This window comes from Felis catus, chromosome E1 (assembly GCF_018350175.1).
Source record: "Felis catus isolate Fca126 chromosome E1, F.catus_Fca126_mat1.0, whole genome shotgun sequence".
Lineage (NCBI taxonomy): Eukaryota > Metazoa > Chordata > Mammalia > Carnivora > Felidae > Felis > Felis catus.
Window position 1 is genome coordinate 56,054,878 of NC_058381.1, and position 19,288 is coordinate 56,074,165.

The window sequence follows — 19,288 nt, forward strand, 5'->3', positions numbered from 1 at the left end:
AAATCAGGTGCCACACAGGCCACGGGACTAGGGCCTGCTCAGTGCCTTCTGGCATTTTTCTTTCAGCATCTACGAGAAGCTGATCCAGTTCTGTGCAATTGACGAGCTCGGCACCAACTACCCAAAGGTACGTCCCGTGTGCAGAGGCTGAGGGTTGAGGGGAGGGTACCCAGGGCCCTGTGCTCACCTCGCTGGATTCAGCCTGGAGCTGCTGAAAGGCCCGTGTAGCGGCAGTGCTGGCTGAAGAGCACAGTTCCCTGCTCCCTTGTCGGGAGTCCCCGCTGCTCTGGAATAGTCCGGGGAGAGATTGCGGTGACACACCCGGCCCCAAGCCCCAACCGGTCACTGAGGGTGGACTTGGCTGTGCTCTGATGGCACAGCCCGTCAACAGGCTCGTCCCTGCTTCATATTCCCAAGAGCAAATCGGCCACCCCTTTGGCTAGAAACCCAGGATAGCATCTGAGTCCCTATGCCCTTAGAGCAGGGGGAGTCCAGGCCAGGAAAATCCACGGAAAGATTCGGGGAGAGGGGACTTGGGTTTCTAAACCATTGGTCATCCAGTGACCCTTGCTGGCTGCAGCATTAACTCCTTCTTTTTCAGGATATGTTTGACCCCCATGGCTGGTCCGAGGACTCCTACTACGAGGCATTAGGTAGGTGGCCGTCCATCCATCTATCCTGTCTGTTCATCCAGTCAGTCAGCCAACATGTATTTCAGGGTCCCCACTGTGTCAGGCTGTGTCGGAGGAGGTAGGTACACAGTGTTGAACAAAACAGACCCGCTCTGACTCAGGAGGCTTATGATGCAGCACGGAAGGCAGAGCGGTCCTAGCAGTGAGCAGTGTTGGGGGAGAGCGCCCAGGCAGGGCCATCTAGCCAGCCGAAGGGGTGGGACGGCCTTGCTGTGGGGGCCGTGTTCAAGACGAAGTTTGAAGACGTACAGAGGCCAGTCTGGCAGATGCAGACAGTGTGCCAGGCAGGGGGACGGAGTCTTCTGAGGCCGGTGAGAAAGCATTTTCTCAAGGGTCCCAGTAGGGAGAACTGGGAGGAATTACAGAGTCCAGGCCCTCAGATGTCAGACCTGAATCGGCAGGCCGTGGGCCACGTCTGGCCTGAAAATGTGTTGTGTTTGGCCCACACGTCTTATCTTGTTTTCACTTGAATCAGTTGCCAACGTTTTACCTAAAATCCGTAACGCAGCTGCTCTTGGTCAGTGGGAAGGTATTCCACCCTGGGCTTGCGTCCCCGTCCCCGCACAGTGACAGTCAGCTAGGGCTCGGGGGCAGCTCACCCCTCCAGACGAGGTCCTTTACATCTGAGGCCTCTGCTCTGTAGATCTAAGGCCGCTTCCCTTTGCTGGTCACAAAAGGACGGTGAGACTGTGCGGCCTCGAGGCCACCTGCGTGCGGTGCGGGGGTGGGGGCGTGACAAGTGCTGTTGTGGGGTCCCTCCGCCTAGAGTGTCTCTTCACGTGGGAGCTGTCCCAGGGCTGCTTTTGTTACAACTTCTCTGGTCTCTGTAGCTAAAGCCCAGAAGATCGAGATGGACAAACTGGAAAAGGCCAAAAAGGAGCGAACCAAAGTAAGTGGTGGACAAGGGTCCTGAAGGAAAAGGCAGGTGTCTAGGGTGTCGTTTCCCACCACCCCCCACCTTCAGCTTGAAGGTGCCTCTCGGTTACTTCCATTTGGTTTCTTGGGGTCTTGTGGTTTGCTGCGCGATGTCCTCCTTGGCCTCCCCCTTCCAGCTGCAGAGCCCCGGTGGCTCTCTCTTTAGTGTCACCAGTGTCCTCCCTGAGAGGTGTGTTCCTTCCGAGAGTACTTACTTGGCCCCCAGATCTGATCTGCGCAGTCCGCCTCGGTGCTTCCTTGTAGGTCCCATGTCTGGTGGCCGGGTGACCCCTCCTTTTAGGGCTCTGAGCACCACTTCTTCCCAAGCAGCATGTTCTGGATCCTTTGGGGAACGGAAATTTGGCTCTGAGACTAAATGAGACTTGCGCCCTTTGTGAGCAGTCTCCGAGACAGAACACTGGGCCTCGGGGCACCAGCTCTGCCCACCCTTGGTTTGGTCTGACCTCCTGCAGCAGCTGTGGCCTCCAGGATGTGCCCCTGACCCCTGAGCAGAAAGGCTGCCAGCCCTCTGGGAGCCGGTGCAGGGGCGATCGGGTCTTGTCGTTCTTAGCGCTTGGTGAACTGCCCCTCTGTCTCTTTCCCTCCCCATTCCAAACCCCAGGCTTAGTGTGGGACGTGTCTGCGGCGCCTGGGGGCCAAAGCTGCGCTTCTCCCGTGCGGGTGGATGCGCCTCCATCCCGGGTGCCGGGCGCAGTGGCCGGCCGGGGTGCCCTGCACGTGCAGAAACTTGGAGACACCGGGAGCATTTCGTGTCAGTTTGGAGGGCTCTCCTCAAAATGGTAGAAGTCCCTCCAACGCCTCTCCCTCCCTCAGCACGACAGGGCTGCCTCCCAGTGCCTCCTGTGTATGGTGCCAGACTCTGCCGACCGGGAGCAGACGCTGGCAGAGGATGCGGATAAACAGCTTGGCACAGGTTTTCTCTCTTTCCTCTTCCCCCTCCAGATCGAGTTTGTGACAGGCACCAAGAAAGGTACCACGACCAACGCCACGGCCACCACCACCACCACGGCCAGCACAGCGGTTGCAGGTAGCAGGCTGCCTCGTCTGGGGGAGCAGAGGCCATGGGGACCTGGGCCCAGGTTCCACCTTGCTGTGCTTCTTTCCTGACCCCAGAGTTTGTGAGGCATCTTGGGAGCCTGGGGTGGGGTCCCCGGTTCACCGGCTGCCCCTCGCACTTCCGTGGCAGGCGGCCCCGAAGCTCTGACCGCTGCCTGCTGGAAAAGGCAGCGTCGCTCTTTGGTCTGTCTTGGTCCTGACTCATCCCTTGCCTTCCTCCAGATGCCCAGAAGAGAAAGAGCAAGTGGGATTCGGCCATTCCGGTGACAACGATAGCCCAGCCAACCATCCTCACCACCACGGCCACCCTGCCAGCTGTCGTCACGGTGACCACCAGTGCCAGCGGCTCCAAGACCACGGTGATCTCTGCCGTGGGCACCATCGTGAAAAAGGCCAAGCAGTGACCCGAGGGAGCAGCCCGGGTGGCTCGGACACTCTCCCTTCCATCGAGGGGAGGGGCCGCTCCAGAACTTGATGAGAGTGCGCAACCCGGGGACCGACGCGGCACAGAGGTGCCGCTTTGTGTGTTTCAGGACTGGGATCTGCTCCCGCGACGCCACCCCAAGAGGAGCCTCCGTGTGTCATCCCGGCCAGGAAAAGGACATTGCCGCAGAGGAGTCGGGTGCTCCGAAGAGCGTCCGCACACCGCTTGGGGTCTGGTGCCCTATTAAAAGTGCTGTGTTCTTACATCTCAGCATCTTGGATGCAGTGGCCTCTGCTGTGGTCCGTTTTCAGGCACATGTGGAAGTTCCAAGTGTCCTCTCCTCTTCCCTGTTGGGGTTATTACCTCAGGGTAAGTAACGGAGTGGCCGAAGCCTGTGGCGCTAGGGGAGGCCCCGTGTCCCGGCTGTCTGCTGCCCTGATCCTGAAACCCGGCTGGCTATCAGACGAGAGCCGAGGCCTCTGCTCCCTTGGGGGCAACTGAGCCCTCTCGGACCACTTTTTGGACACACCCAGGCTTTTGAAGTCAGCCGGTTACCAGAAGGCCTGGGTTTGATCCCCAACCCACACAGCCAGAGGGGCCTCAGCGCCTGGCCAAGGTTGCCCCGGTCCTTCAGTGCCCGCCGAGCGCGGCCAGCAGGCTCCTCGCGGCGCGGGACATGACTCACCTCCTGCGCTGGCCGGCGGCAGCTCATTGTTTACGTGCGAGCCAGGCTCCTGGGAGGACCCTGCCACCCCACCTTTCCTGTGCCTGTTATCTCTGCCCCACAGCAGCATCTGGGCAGCGCCAGCGGCCGCCGGGCTCCTCTTGGGGCCAGAACAGATTTCCCAGCCGCCGTCGGCCCGAAAGCCTGGAGGAAATTTCGCTTGCCTTTCTTGCTGTTTGGCAGCTCTCCGGTCCAGCGGAAGGGCTACGTGTCAGAGAGGGAAGCCGGGCCGTGAAGAGCCGGGTTGCTTCTGTGGCACGGGCAGAGCTTTAGAACGATGGTCCTCAAAGTGCACCTGGTAACTGTTGCATGACCAAAGGAGTGTGGTGATCCTGCCCTGCCGTCCCCGAAAGAAAAGTGGACTCACATTGGTCCCTTCCCCCGTCCCCCCAGCCACACACACTTGGGCACCAAGGGAGGTCCGTTGTCCCCCTCCCCTCCTTTGCTGGGACTTCGCGGCCCCGGAGAGGAGCTGCTGTGCCCTGAGTCCCAAGAGGGTCTCTGAAGGCTGGCTGCCCTGCAGCCTCCAGCAGGGGCACCTCCGTAGTGTGGGGGCTCTGGGGCTCGCGCGGGAGGCTGTGTGACACAATGGGAGGGGCACTGGACGCAGACTCGGCCCCTCTGCCCTGGATCCTGGGTTAAACTTGAAGTTGTGTGTTGGTTGGTGTGTCTTGGGCCATTGTCTCTGTGAGTCCCCTCTGTCAAATCACCGTAATAAAGCTTTGTAAGGTGGTTGTGAGGAGTCCGTGAGCTGATTCGCGCAAGAGCTTTATAAACTGTAAGGGACCCTGCAAGTGCGTGTTGCTGGCCTATCCAGCGCCTTCTTGCTTTAGACCAAGGACAGAAACTCCACAGCTGATAAAAAAAAAAAACTCCAAGGTCATGGCCCTTTGCTGTCCTCTGGGCACCCACTGCCCTCCCATTGAGCAGTAATGACCACTGACCCAATGAGTTGGGCAGCCCCAGGGTAGCCCCCCGGAAGCCTTGTGAGTTGGGTCAAGGTCTCTAATCCCTCTGAACTTTCCTCTTTTTGTAAAACAAGATTAGTGCCTGCCCACCTTAGTCCCACTGAGGGTGGCACGGGGTCAAATGACCAGTTTCTTTCTGTGGAAACGGTGTCACAGGCACTAGGCACCAAGTGGTTTCTGCCTGGTTTGCTCGCGGAGAACTCAGCCTGGTCAGCCGAGCTCTCCCACCCACCCAGGCATCCCTGCCTTCTTCCTGTGCTTCTAGGAGCACGACATTATGATCTGTCCTGGGCCAAGAGCTCCACACCCGAGATCCTGTGCCCTCCCCACATGTGTTGGGCCACTTCGGAAACCCCTTCTCTGCCGCCATCACTCCTGCTTAGTTCCGGCCCTCGTCCCTCTTGTGGCAGATTGCTCTGACCTCGTCTGTATGTTTTCTCGGCCTCTCCCGCTCCCATCCAGGTTCCATCTGGCCACCTCCTCCTACACCCCCTCATCACAGGACTCTCGCCAGGTCGCGTGGCCCCTGCTTTCCCCCTGAGAGTCCCCCTTCAGTGTGGCACGGGAAGGACACCAGTGGCCTCGTCGCCGCTCCCAGCCTCCCGAGGCCTCCAGCTCCTTTTCTCCACTGCCCTTTGACCATCCCCACCTCTGCACATGCGGCACTAACAGATGCAGCTCAGGCCTTCCTTCCCGGTCTCCCCTGGGCGTTCATCGCTCCTTTCTCCGTGCCTTGTAACGGCTGAGCACACGTTGGGGGCCAAGACCACTCGTGTCTCCCTGTTCTCCTTGTGAGTGGAGACAGAGTGGTCAGCCACCTTGTGCCCCAAGTGCCCAGGTGACTCGAGGGACAGGGATGGAAGGAGAGGTGGTTCCTGCCCGCTCGGTCACTGGTCTGAAAGCTCCCAACCCTCATCCCACCCGCACGGCCTTCTGTTCTGGATTACCGGCACATTGGCAATTGTTGAGGCCCAGTGATAGGCACAGAAAGGTTCATTCACTATCCCCTCCAAATTCTGTGTATGTTTAAAATCTGTTAAAGAAAAAAAAAAAAAAGAAAGGGCCGTTGAGCCAGAAAAGAAGAATGAGGAAGATCTCCATGGACAGATCTGGAGTGATCTCAAGGAAGGAGAAAATGACAGGGGCAGGGTGTAGAACACCGCGTGTCATACACTGCCTGTTGTGAAGAAAAGAGGAAATACAAAACAAAAATGAGAGCAAAGAGATAAAAGAATAAACTCCCAAGAAATTAAGAAAATTCTCTAATGTTTGGGAAACCAATATGAATTCATGATTCCAAAAAAAAAAAAATTTCCCAGCTATGTCCACTGGAAGGACCCGGAAGCAGTGGCCCGTAGGAGCAGTCAGTACAAGCAGCACCCAGATCTTGACCTCATAATGCGACTCCCCACAAAAAGGAACAGGGCTCCTTAGAGAAAGGGCTGATCCCGAAATCTAAGTGGGACTGGGGCAGTTTATTACAGAAAGCCAGGAAGACTGACAGGAGTGTTCCAAAGGTCAGTTGAACCGGTTTTGAAGGGATCTCCCCCTGGCCAAATGGGATTAAATTTGAACCTTCAGAAAGAATGCAATTATTGGGGCGCCTGGGTGGCTCAGTCGGTTAAGCGTCCGACTTCGGCTCAGGTCATGATCTCGCGGTCTGTGGGTTCGAGCCCCGCGTCGGGCTCTGGGCTGTCAGCCCAGAGCCTGGAGCCTGTTTCAGATTCTGTGTCTCCCTCTCTCTCTGACCCTCCCCCGTTCATGCTCTGTCTCTCTCTGCCTCAAAAATAAATAAACGTTTAAAAAATAAATAAATAAAAAGAATGCAATTATTGTCAAAAAGGAAAAACTCTCTTGTTCCCTGTACACTACCACTCACAACACCCCCAGAACACTTCTGACACCAAATGTGTAGGCTTTTCACATCCTGTAATTTCTTAAGTTTATTTACTTAGTGGAGAGAGCAAGCACGTGAGCAGGGTAGAGGCAGAGAGAGAAGGGAGAGAGAATCCCAAGCAGGCTCTGGGTTGTCAGCACAGAGTCCGATGTGGGGCTTCAACTCATGAATGGTGGGTGAGACCACGACCTCAGCTGAAATCAAGAGTCGGACACTTAACTGATTGAGCCATCCACGCAGCCCCCACATCGTGTAAGTCTGACACCAACTGCTTGTAGTTTGCGCAGACCCCAGGTTAAGAGCTTAGTACCACAAGACTGCCCCCTGCTCAAATGCTGATTGTAGGGCCAGGCCCCTGGCACTTCTGACCAACTGGTTATAAATTGGGAGTTCCCATGACCCCCTCTTCAGACTCAATAATTGGCTAGAATGGCTCACGGAACTCAGGAATAACAGTCGACTTATTAGACTAGCTTATAAGAGGGATACAACTCAGAAACAGCCAGATAAAAGAGATACATAGGGGGCTCAGTAGGGATTAAGGAGTATGGAGCTCCCACGCCTTCTTTGGGCACACCACCCTCCCAGCACACCAGGTGTTCAACAAGCTGGACACTCTCTGAACCCCCTTTGGTTAGGATTTTGATGGCGGCTTCAGTACGAGGCATGGTGGATTAAATCACTGGCCATTGGGGATGGAACTCAATCTCCAGTCCATTCGCCCCACTCGCCAGAGGTCAGTGGGGGTGGGGTGGGGGTGGGGAAGGGTTGAGGCTGAAAGTTCCAACTCTAATCATGTGGTTGGTTCCCCAGACAACCAGCACCCCCATCCTTAGTGGCTTTCCAAAAGTCACCTCATTAACATAAACTGGTGTGATTGAAAGGGACTTGTCATGAATAACAAAAGACACTCCTTTCACCTCTATGGCTCCAGAGCTGCTCTGGGAACCATGGACAATGACCATTTATAGATGTCTTACTATATCACAACATCACCATTGTACACTATTGAGTAAATACAAAATTATTCATGCAAAAAAAATTACTCCTGCATAGTATTTGAAAAAAAAAAAAAAATGTAGTCGTGGACCACTGGAATTGAATACCTTAACTCTTTACTCTGAAATTGATAGTTAAAAGAATTCACCCTTTGGGCATTCCTGATGGAATTCTAAAACGGCACAATCATTCTGGAAAAGAGTATGGTGGTCCTCAAAAAAGTAAACATGGGATTGATTACCACATGATCCATCAATCCCACTTTTGGGGATATATCCAAAAGAATTGAAAATAGGGTGGAGAAGATTTATTTGCACACCCCTGTTCATACAGCACCATTATTACAATCTCCAAGAAGTGGAAGCAACCCAATGCCCATTGACAGAGGAATGGATAAACAAAATGTGGTATTTAGATACTAAGGAATATTATTCAATCTTAAAAAGGCAGAAAACCTTGCCTCATGCAACATAGATGGATATGATGACAAGTGAAATAAGTCAATCACAAAAGATAAATGCTGTATGATTCCACTTATATAAGGTATCTAAACTAGACAGATTCATTGAGGCAAAAATAGAATGATAATTAACCAGGGACTAGAGGAGGAGGAAATGGGGAGCTGTTTAAGGGGTACAGAGTTTCAATTGGCAACATGAAAAGTTCTGGAGACCTCTTGCCCAACAGTGTGAATATACTTGACACTATTTTTATGCCATGTTTTTACCCCAAGTGAAATCTGTTGGGTTGTTTGGTAATCTTAATAGTGATTTGGAGGCGCCTGGGTGGCTCAGTCGCTTAAGCATCCCACTTCGGCTCAGGTCATGATCTCACAGTGCGTGGGTTCAAGCCCTGCGTCGGGCTCTGTGGGATTCTATGTCTCCCTCTCTCTCTGCTTTTCCCCTGCTCATGCTCTCTCCCTGTCTCTCAAAAATAAATAAATGCTAAAAATAAAATATATGCTATATATGTATATATGTGTGTGTGTGTGTGTGTGTGTGTGTGTGTGTAGGGATATACATATAGGGATATATATAGAGAGAGGGATATATATATATATATATATATATATATACACATAAGGATATATATATAGGGATATATATATAGGGATATTTAAAAGGCTCTGTCTTGTTTGATTTTTTTTTTTTTTTTAATATTAGAGAGAGAGCGAGTAGGAGAGGGGCAAAGAAACAGAATCCGAAGCAGGCTCCAGGCTCCAAGCTGTCAGCACAGAGCCCAACGCAGGGCTTGAACTCACAAACCGTGAGATCATGACCCGAGCTGAAGTCAGACGTTTAACCGACTGAGCCACCCAGTCGCCCCAATTCTGACTTGTTTGAGGAAAACATCAGCATCCTAGAAACTTTGGCTGGAAAGCAAAAGCTTTTGGTGAATGCACTAACCTCTGCCTCTAGACTTCTTAGCCTACTCTTACCCACTGGTTGTGGACGTGAGCTGCAGCCTCCCGCGGGGTTCCCACCCTCCAGCGCTGCCGCAGACTGGCTTTCCCCACGTCCTTCTATCCTGGCTGTTTCTCCTGCCCAGTGGGGTTTTGTGCAATTTGGAGTTTTTCATAAACCGACAGTCTTACTCGGATAGACTTTAGTCAACAGATTTTTGTAATAACAAACCAAGGACCTCCCTTAAGTCCTGAACGGGTTTTTACTCCTAATTCCCAAAGTTTTACGAATTTTCCTAGTTTACTACTCACTACATGGGTGAATAGGACTTTACCCCCTTTTACTATGCAAAATTCTTGAAGTCTTATTTTTTTTTTAAGCTTATTTATATATTTTGAAAGACAGAGAGAGAATGAGGAGGAAGCAGGGGAGGGGCAAAGGGGGGCAGGAGGAGGACAGAGGATCTGAAGCGAGCTCCTTGCTGAAAGCAGAGAGGCCGATGTAGGGCACTAACTCACAAACTATGAGTGAGATGGTGACCTGGGTTGAAGACGTTTAACCGGCTGAGCCACCCAGACGCCCCTAAGGTCTTATTTATGTTTTTAAAGATTTTGTTTTTTTAATGTTTGTGTATTTTTGAGAGAGAGAAAGAGACAGAGCACAAGCTGGGTAGGGGCAGAGAGAGAGAGGGAGACACGGAACCCGAAGCAGGCTCCTGGCTCTGTGCTCTCAGCTTGACCTCACAAACCACGAGATGATGACTGGAGCTGAAGTCAGATGCTTAACCCACTGAGCCACCCAGGCGCCCCTAAAGATTTCATTTTTAAGTAATCTCTATCCCCAACATGGGGCTTCCAGACTGAGCCAGCCAGGTGCCTCCTTAAAATCCTATTTTAGCTTTACATTTCAGACGTGTTCAATAAAGTACAAAATAATAAAAAACAAATAAATAATAAAATTTTGTATTACCCAAAAAGAAGTACTTATCCTATATTTTCAGGGTTTTTTTTTTATTTTTTTAATGTTTATTTATTTTTGAGACAGAGAGAGACAGAGCATGAACGAGGGAGGGTCAGAGAGAGAGGGAGACACAGAATCCGAAGCAGGCTCCAGGCTCTCAGCTGTCAGCACAGAGCTTGAAGCGGGGCTCGAACTCACGGACTGTGAGATCATGACCTGAGCCGAAGTCGGACGCTCAACTGACTGAGCCACCCAGGCGCCCCTCAGGGGTTTTTTTTAATTAATTTTTTTTAAGTAGGCTCCACACCCAATGTGGGGCTTGAACTCATGACCCTGAGATCAAGAGTCACATGCTCTACCAACGGAGTCAGCCATATCCTATATTTTTGGAGGCACATAGTTCATTCCCTGTTGATAAGCAGAACTGATTTTTTTTTTTTTTAATCAGAGGATACATTCTCTTAATGTAGAAACAGGAAATCACCATTCTTCAATCCCAAAATTCAGGCAAAGATCAACAATGGATCTTTGATCCAAAAATGGATCCACAATCACCTTCACTAAAACCCTTCAGTGAAAGTTTGTGGGGAAGTGGGCAGGGTGACAAAGCATCATCACCCCGTCTAGATTACTTCTTAATCACAAAGTAAATAACGTATTTTTACAAGGGGGAAAGATGGATGGCAGTCGTTTCCTTAATAATTACTAACAGCGAGACAGCTGACATCATGTGCCACCCAATAAAACACACCCAGCACCATCTATGATCAGCCTTGCCAAAAATGTTTCCCATAAATCTAATCAGGCCTTTATACATAACTTCCAGTTTACAGTAGACTAAAAAAAAAAAAAAAAAAAAGTCCAATGACACCATGAGGAAGCAATCAGACAAATCTGTACAGTAGGACATTCTACAGATCTATTGACCTCTTTGTGGGTTGTTTTTGGTTTGTTTTTTTTAATGTTTATTTCTGAGAGAAAGAGAGCACAAGCAGGGGAGGGGCAGAGAGAGACACACACACAGAGTCCGAAGCAGGCTCCAGGCTCCGAGCTGTCAGCACAGAGCCCGACACAGGGCTCAAACCCCAGAACCGTGAGATCATGACCTGAGCTGAAGTCGGACACTTAATCGACTCAGCCACCCAGGTGCCCCAATTGGCCTGTTTCTTTGAAAGGTCAGTGGTGTGGTGGGTGGGGGTGAAACTGTTTTAAAGCAGGAAAGAGATAAAACAGTCAAATGTAATGGGTGACGTGGATTGGACTCAAATTCAAAAGGAAACAATTTTTTAAAAGTTAAAAAAAAAAAAGGAAACAGTTATAACAGACAACTTTGGCACAACGAAGAAATTTTAATATGGACTGAATCATAGATAATAGGACATCCCTGTTCATTTTCGCTGGTGTGAAAAAGCTATTGTGGTTATGTGGGGGACTGATCTTGGGAGATGCCTGCCTAGTTGAAATGTCATGGTCTCTTCAACTTAAATTCAAATAAAAAGATATATAGGTGTTCCCGGGCGGCTCAGTCGATTGAGCGTCCGACTTCAGCTCAGGTCATGATCTCACGGTTCATGGGTTCGAGCCCTGCGTCGGGCTCTGTGCTGACAGCTCGGAGCCTGGAGCCTGTTTTGGATTCTGTGTCTCCCTCTCTCTCTGCCCCTCCCCTGCTCATGCTCTGTCTCTCTCTGTCTCTCAAAAATAAATAAATGTAAAAAAAAAATTCAGATAAAAAGATATATAAATACATAAATAAAGCAAATATGGCAAACGTTAACTCTTGGGTTTAGGTGATCTTTGTACAATACAAGTGATCTTTATACTCTTTTTTTTTTTTTTAACTTTTTTTGTATGTTTGCAAGTATTCAACATAAAAAGTTGGGGGTGGTGCACCTGGGTGGCTCAGTTAGCTAAGCGTCCGACTCTTGATCTCAGCTCAGGTCTTGATCTCAGGGAACTTACTAAAAAATAAAAAAACAGGGGCGCCTGGGTGGCGCAGTCGGTTAAGCGTCCGACTTCAGCCAGGTCACGATCTCGCGGTCCGGGAGTTCGAGCCCCGCGTCAGGCTCTGGGCTGATGGCTCAGAGCCTAGAGCCTGTTTCCGATTCTGTGTCTCCCTCTCTCTCTGCCCCTCCCCCGTTCATGCTCTGTCTCTCTCTGTCCCAAAAATACATAAACGTTGAAAAAAAATAAAAAATAAAAAATAAAAATAAAAAAACATTCTGGAGTAGCTCAGGTCCTCAGGGTGCTTGTGCTGGCCTGGAACACCCAGACCTGAGTGCCTCAACCAAACCGGAGCTCCTGCCACAGTGCTCCCAAATCCAGGAGCCAGCCTCTCTGAGTTCCTGGCAGGTCCAGAGCAGCTCTCAAAGACGTCTGGGCAAGCTGGCGGCAGTGACTGTGGCTCACACAGTTGCAGTGAGCACTCGTGTGTCCGTGGCACCTCCATATCCAGTGCCAGCTACTCCCACGATCACTCTGAGAGTTGCCGGTGCACAAGCCTGTTTACACACGAGAGCACCGACGGTTGGGAGGCTTTGTGGCAGTCCCATCAGCTTCAGCCACACTTTCGCTGAGCACCTGCTCCGTGCCAGGCACTGCGCTAGGTGCTGGAGATAAAAAGGTGTGCTAGAGAGCGTTGGTCCTCAGGGTTCACAGTCCAATGGAGAAGAAAGACCCCTAAACGGATCATTTCAAACCCATGTGGCAAACGGCATGAAAAAGTCACGCCCTGGGGGGGCCACAGGGACGCGTAACCCAACTGAGGGTGCAAGGAGGTCAGGGAGACTCTCTGGAGCAGGCCACATCAGCACAAGGCTTTCGAGTAAAGGGGGGATAAACCAGGCTGGTTGGGGGCAGGGATTGGGAAGGAGAACCGAGATATCTGGAGCAGAGCCCAGCCTGGGGTAAAAGCGTGGTGGCTTGAAGCTGCCTGCTTTGGGCAGGGGGCGCTGCTGGCCATGGGTGTGGTCTGACACTGTTGGCAGGTGGGACTCGAGAAGTAGACCAAGTCCAGGCGACTTGAGAGGCTCCAGCTTGAGCACGTGTGGACCTTGAAGGACTGCAGGCAGAGGACTGGAGGGGTCAGATTCGTGAACCCGCTTGTCAAGAACAACTATAACCACTTGAGTGCCTACTCCATGCCGGGTCAAGACTGGCCACTTGATGGGTATTACTCAGATTTTAAGGAGCTTTAAGTACCTTGCTTGAGGACACTCAGGGAAGCGGTCCTTCCTGGCATCTCCCTCTGGACACACACGGAGGCCGAGGGTGGGGGAGGCTGAGAGGAGGACCCGGTGAATGACAGATCAGGCTTGGGTCATCCCTGGGCCCCTGCCTCGCGCAGGACAGAAGCCATGAGCACAGTCGATTGCCGTCGGGGCCGCGGGGCTGCTCACCGCCTAGCGCCCGGAGGTGGGAGAGCGGCGGCCGGGCAGGGGGTCTACGAGGCCACCCCGGGCCGGGCCCGAGGCATCCGGGCAGCCGAGAGTCTGCAGGCTGGAGGGGTGGGGAGGCGCCGCGCCCGGGGCTGGACTGGAGAGAGAGGGGAGGCTCCTCCCCTGCCCCCGCCGCCGTCGGTCGGGACGAGGGGCCGGGCGCCGCGGGAACCGCAGCCTTTTCCGGGGGGCGGGCCCGGCGACGGCGGCGCCCCGGCTCCTGCCCCGACAGGTGTGCGCCGCGCGCAGGAATGCGGCCTGCCTGACTCACCAGCGCCTCCTTCCCACCTGCCGCCCGCCCCATAAAGCGGTCCCCTCCCCGCGGCCGCCGCCCGCCGCCCGCCCTCCCTGCCACCCGCCCTCCGGGCAGTCCCCGGACAGTCCCGGCTCGCCCGCGCGCTGCAGCCGGAGCGGCCCAGCGGAGCCCAGCGCGGGGAGGGCGCGCGTCCGCGCCAAGGTAGGTCTGGCCTCCGACCGCGGCGGGCGCCGGGGGGGCCTAGGCACAGGGCGGGGGTGGGGGTGGGGGAGCCGGGGATCGCCGGGCTGCACCCATCCTGCGCCTCCAGTGCCCCTGGCGGCCTGAGCTGGGCATCCATTCTGGGACTTTGGAGGAGAGGAGGAGAAAGTGAGTGCCCACCCCGCCCCGGCCAGCAACTCAGGGGACCCTGTTGGGAGGGCTGGGTGGCTTTTTGTTTCCTCAGCTCTTCCCTTCCTAAAGGCTGGCAGGCCTTGGCCCCATCCTGCCCCTGCCGGTGCCTGGCCTGCCAGGGTGTGCCCAGAGGGCAGCTGGGGGCAGAGGGGCAGTGGAGCTGGAGGAGGCTCTTGCCTTCAGACCTCTGAGCTAGAAGAGGGAGCAAGGAGAGAGGCCTGGGAGTCCGGTGAATGTTTGAGAGAAGTGGGCAGAGGTTAGGCAGTGGCTGGCAGGCCTACTGGGCTGGGCCCCTCTGGGGTTTGCAAAAAAAGTAGAGGGAGCAGCCACCCGGAGGCAGAGATCGCCCTGTTCGCCTGGGCCGGGCCTGTTACGTGCGGCGCCATAGTCCTTGCGGAGTCTGGAGAGTCCCTGACTCTCCTCTTGGCCAAGCACATGCCTTCACTCCTCCCAAAGTCGCTTCAGGACACCCTTTCTCCAGGAAGCTCTCTTGACCTCATTCCGCAGCCCCGGGGGCTGTGCCCACCACTGAACCTCCTCCTGTGCTTGCCCCCTTCCTCACCCACTCAGCCTCTGGGCGGCCCTCTGGCTGTGGTGCAGGGCCTTCCAATGACTTCTGATAGCAGGGCTTGGGCTCTTCCTCACCTCACCGTGGCCTTGCCACACTCTGAACCCAAGGATCTGACTGAGCTGGAAGTGAAGGCTGAGGGTCTCCATCCTGGGCACTGAGAGAAGACAGAGAGCTGGATGACAGCAGGGAAGGGGTGCCTGTCTCCTTGGCCCTGATTTCCGTGGGTGATAGAGCAGCCAAGGGGCCAGGAGATGGGAAAGCAGGAGGGGTGGGGGCTGTGGTGGGCAGGTGCATATGTGCTAAGCAGGGGTCCCGTGGGATGGGGTGAAGCGTGGGTTCTGGGAGAGCTCCCGGGACTGGGACGGTTCCTAAAAAGCCCCAGCAGTCTGGTGGGGCCCACGGTGTCCTGGAGGGTGCGTGTCCTGAGTGCCTGGCCCAGCCTGTGGTCGCAACTTCCGATAAGCCCACAGTCTTAACCTTTATGTGAGATCTCGTTGTGTTTAATATCGACAGCTAGCTTTACAACTTTTTAAATACAAGCTGAGTCAGAGAAGACATTCTTGAGTGCATAACTAACCCCCTAATGCCATCTTATGGCCTCTGAGGATAACGTGGAGGTTAAATGGGGTCTGGACTGCCCTGGTCCTGTGCGGGCTGCCTCACTACTGACTATGGAGGGAGTAAGCCTTGCAGCCTTCTGCCTCATATCCATTCCTCCTCTGGGAAATGGGGGTAATGCCATCACCCCCCACTGGGTTCCTGCACAGATTAAGTAGCAATCATGTCTGTGAAGCGCTGGGCACATGCCCGCTATGTGCCCAGCCTGTGGGCACGGGAAGGTGAGTAAAAGCTGGGCTCAGCCCTTTAGTGCCTGGACCTGCATGTGTAATGGTGCCCCAGGGAGGTCCAAGTCTGCAGCCTGTATTCCATAGCATGTGGGTGTGGTACCTATGCCCCAAGGCTGCAGGAAAGTCATTTTCCCCAGGGAGCCTCCCCTTGGCTGGCTCAGGGCTCCCCTACCTCAGGCCCCTCCCCAGCTCCCTCCGCCTGTGGATGTGTTGGGACTGCCCTGCTCGTGGCCTCCTGGGAGCTGCATGCGTTAGAGGGAGGGAGGCAGTGCCTTCCTGCCCCCTTCCACAAGCTTCCCCAGCCCTCGGGGGGGAAACTTGCAGGGGAGGCCTTAGCTCCCCACACCCTGGAACTGCCCCTGCCCCACAAGCCAAGGACTGGGGAAAGGTCCCAGGAGAAAGGGCCAGTGGGCATGTGGACACTGGCCCTGGAGAAAGAAGCCAGGGCCCTAAGGTCTGTACTCAGCTCTGCCCGGCTCCTTCTCTTCCCGAGGCAGCAGGCCACCTATCTTTTAAAAGGTCTCTTGGGGTGCCTGGGTGGCTCAGTCGGTTGGGCGTCCAACTTCGGCTCAGGTCATGATCTCGCAGTCTGTGAGTTCGAGCCCCACGTCGGGCTCTGTGCTGACAGCTCAGAGCCTGGAGCCTGTTTCACATTCTGTGTCTCCCTCTCTCTCTGACCTTCCCCCATTCATGCTCTGTCTCTCTCTGTCTCAAAAATGAATAAACGTTAAAAAAAATTTTTTTTAAATAAAAAAAAATTTAAAAAAAGGTCTCAGGGATGCCAGTGCCCACCCCGAAGTTCACTGGTGAGCTGAGACAGTGTAATAGTGAGCCAGAGGCAGGCGGGCTTCCTGGGGAGGCTGGCACGCTGTATGTGTGTGTGTGTGTGTGTGTGTGTGTGTGTGTATAAGTGAGTGCGCAGGAGAGGCTTGTAATCTACTCCGGGTTAACTTCTGAAGGGGTGGTATGCTCAGGGACCCCAACAACCCAACTCTGGAGCAGGCGGAAGTAGGAGCTGGGGCAGGGGACCCCACTTCTGATGGGCCCGCAGTCATTACAGAGCCTAGCTGAGTGCCGCAAGCTCTCTCCTCCCCTCCGCAGGCCCCAGATACTGGAAGGGGCCCCTCTCCTCGTGGCCACACCGCCTTCATCAAAGGGCAAATAGGCCAAGACAGGGAGGGGGCAGGAAGGGAGGGCCAGGCCCTCAAGGGGTGGCGTCCCCTTTGGGTGAGACCAGACGCAGGCCCACTGGGATCTGAAAGCAAAGGCAGAGTAAACCCTGCCCTGCCCTCAACGAGATCAGCATAAGAGCCCGGGCCCTAGGGCAATCTCGGAGCCCAGAGTCCTCAATGACGAGAGGATGGGCCCTCCCGGGCAGGGTGCAGGCCTGCAGGCCATCTGGTCACTCCAGGGATGGCAAGGAAGAGGACAGTGGAAGAGAAGAGTTGGGGGCCCTGGACCAGTGGCCTTTAACATCACTGAAGCTCTCAGGGCCTCGGTTTCCACGCCGGTGCAGTGAGGATTCTAGACCTCCGACGGGAGCCCAGTGAGCTGATGGCCGCGACCTGGGCTGTGAAAGCGTCATATGTCAGTTGTTGTTGTTACGCAGGAGGAAGAGGATGGCGGGGCTGCGTCCCAGCCCATGGACCAGCCTGCTGCTGGCAGCCCTACTGAGTGTCAGCTTCCCCGGGCAAATGGGTGAGTCTGGCACACCTCTCCAGCAGCCTTCTGGGCACGGGCATCCCTTTCAAGGTTGTCTCCCCCCGACACTCACTTGGCCACTCAACGAACAACCACGGCCCATTTCGAGGGCTGGGGAGCAGTGAGCCTGAGCCATGCGGCCCAAAACACGGAGGGAGGAAGACTTGCTCTAGAAGAGAGAGAAGATGCCCACTCAGAGAACTGAGGCACTTGTAGGGTGTTCTTTTTAGGAATCGGGAGGAGAGGGGGACTGGTGAGTCGTCACCTGCCCTCTCTGAGTGCCTGCGGTCTGGAACCAGCTCCTACCGATGAAATTTGGCCTGTCGGAGGAGGCTGTGTTGATAGCCTGAAATAGACCGTGGCGGGAATATGGGCAAATGCTGCAAGGCAGGGCTCCTGCCTCCCCAGAGCCCCTGTTAAACACTGACAGTGCACCTTTGCCCGGATCCCAGGAGGCCAGTCACTGTGTGCCCTGGGTGCACACAGTAGGTCCTCACTGCGATTTTTAACTGAACAGAACCCAAGGGAATGCCCATAACCTTTGAGAAAACTCTGCAGCTTTCCTTCATTCGTTTACGAACAATTTGCTGGTGTGCCAGGCTTGGGCTAGCCATGGGGGACACAGCGACAAACAAGACAGACACAGTCCCCTTTACCCTGGAGGAGCTGGAGAGGGACAGCCAGGCCGTCCCTGCCAGGTGTGAGATCTGGCTCTGCCCTAAACTGGGCAGATCAGCTACCGGCTGGCCTCCATTTCCTCCTCTGTAAGATGAGAGACAGTCCCATCTCTCTTCATGGAGGATGCACGTGGGAAAGGGCTTGGTCACCGGTGAGGTTCATCTCAGTGGGTCTGCTCCCCTCTGCCCTCCAGCGAACCGCTGCAAGAAAGCCCAGGTGAAGAGCTGCACCGAGTGCATCCGCGTGGACAGGAACTGTGCCTACTGCACCGATGAGGTGAGCTGCTGTCACCCGCCTGCCCTCCTGAGCCCAGCACCGGCCCAGCCCCGTTCCCCAAAGTGCGCGCCCCACCCCGCTGGGCCCCACCCCTGGGCTCTGGCTGAGTCCACACTTGCCACACCCTCAGCCTAGCCCCAGGCCGGGGGCGGGTGTGGAACAGGCAAGGGTCAGGATAAATCCAGGGTTGGGACAGCCAGGGGATGGGCACTGACCCCCCCGTGACCTCGTCCCCTTTGACCAGATGTTCAAGGAGCGGCGCTGCAACACCCAGGCAGAGCTGCTGGCTGCGGGGTGCCGGCAGGAGAGCGTGGTGGTCATGGAGAGCAGCTTCGAGATCACAGAGGTGCCCAGAGCGGGGGCTCAAGGGAGGTGGGCCCTCCATGCTCGAGGCGGGCTGTTCACAGAGGTCCGCTGTGTCCGCTGCTTGGGCTGAGAGGCTCCCCATCAGGTCTCCGGAGTGGCCCTCCAGCCAGCTGTCCCCCTCCCCTGGACACAGGAGACCCAGATCGACACCACCCTGCAGCGCAGCCAGGTGTCGCCCCAGAGGCTGCGGGTCCGGCTTCGGCCAGGCGGGGAGCAGCACTTTCAGCTGCTTGTGTTCGAGCCCAGCGAGAGCCCTGTGGACCTGTACATCCTCATGGACTTCTCTAACTCCATGTCTGACGATCTGGACAACCTCAAGCAGATGGGGGAGAAGCTGGGTATGGCTGGGCCAGTGTAGAGGACCGTGGGGCAGGGGAGAGAGAGGGTGGCCTCACCCAGCTGGCTGGGCACCTGCTCGGGAGGCCAGGGCTCAGGATAGCTGCTCCCACCCCACAAGGAAGGATAGGACATCTGAGCCCCCCGCCAGGAATTTCCTCCTTGCCCATTCTCGGGGCCGGTGGTCACCGCTAGACCCCACTAGCCGGTCGGGACTTCACAGAAGGCGCAGGCTGGGGGGGCAGCAGAGCCCTCTGGCCCTGACAAGGAGCACATCCATGGCCGTGAGGCTCAGGCTCACCCCAGCTCCGCAGCCAACTGGTCCAGTTCCCCCGCCGCCCCTTCCGGCTTGCTCCACGCTCGAGTCCGG

The 19,288-nt window shown here is 55.0% G+C and overlaps 2 protein-coding genes across 8 annotated transcripts in view; both read left to right on the plus strand.

Annotated features, from left to right (window-relative positions):
* Nucleotides 1-4,566, plus strand: part of SAP30BP (SAP30 binding protein) — a 36,659-nt gene extending 32,093 nt beyond the window's left edge. For all 3 annotated transcript variants that reach the window (XM_019818252.2, XM_019818253.2, XM_003997156.4), the window contains 5 exons: nt 67-127; nt 602-653; nt 1,523-1,581; nt 2,571-2,655; nt 2,907-4,566. In XM_019818252.2, coding sequence (XP_019673811.2) covers nt 67-127; nt 602-653; nt 1,523-1,581; nt 2,571-2,655; nt 2,907-3,088 — 439 coding nt within the window. In that variant the 3' untranslated portion in view covers nt 3,089-4,566. The remainder of the gene's footprint in view (nt 1-66; nt 128-601; nt 654-1,522; nt 1,582-2,570; nt 2,656-2,906) is intronic.
* Nucleotides 4,567-13,670: 9,104 nt separating this feature from the next.
* The window catches only part of ITGB4 (integrin subunit beta 4), a 31,394-nt gene continuing 25,776 nt past the window's right edge, over nt 13,671-19,288 (plus strand). For 4 of the 5 annotated variants that reach the window (XM_045044415.1, XM_023244005.2, XM_019818258.2 and 1 more), the window contains exons 1-4: nt 17,171-17,259; nt 18,134-18,216; nt 18,461-18,562; nt 18,716-18,920. In XM_045044415.1, coding sequence (XP_044900350.1) covers nt 17,181-17,259; nt 18,134-18,216; nt 18,461-18,562; nt 18,716-18,920 — 469 coding nt within the window. In that variant the 5' untranslated portion in view covers nt 17,171-17,180. Of the gene's footprint in view, nt 13,951-17,170; nt 17,260-18,133; nt 18,217-18,460; nt 18,563-18,715; nt 18,921-19,288 lie in introns of those variants that run through there. The other variant, XM_045044414.1, reaches the window with a different exon arrangement.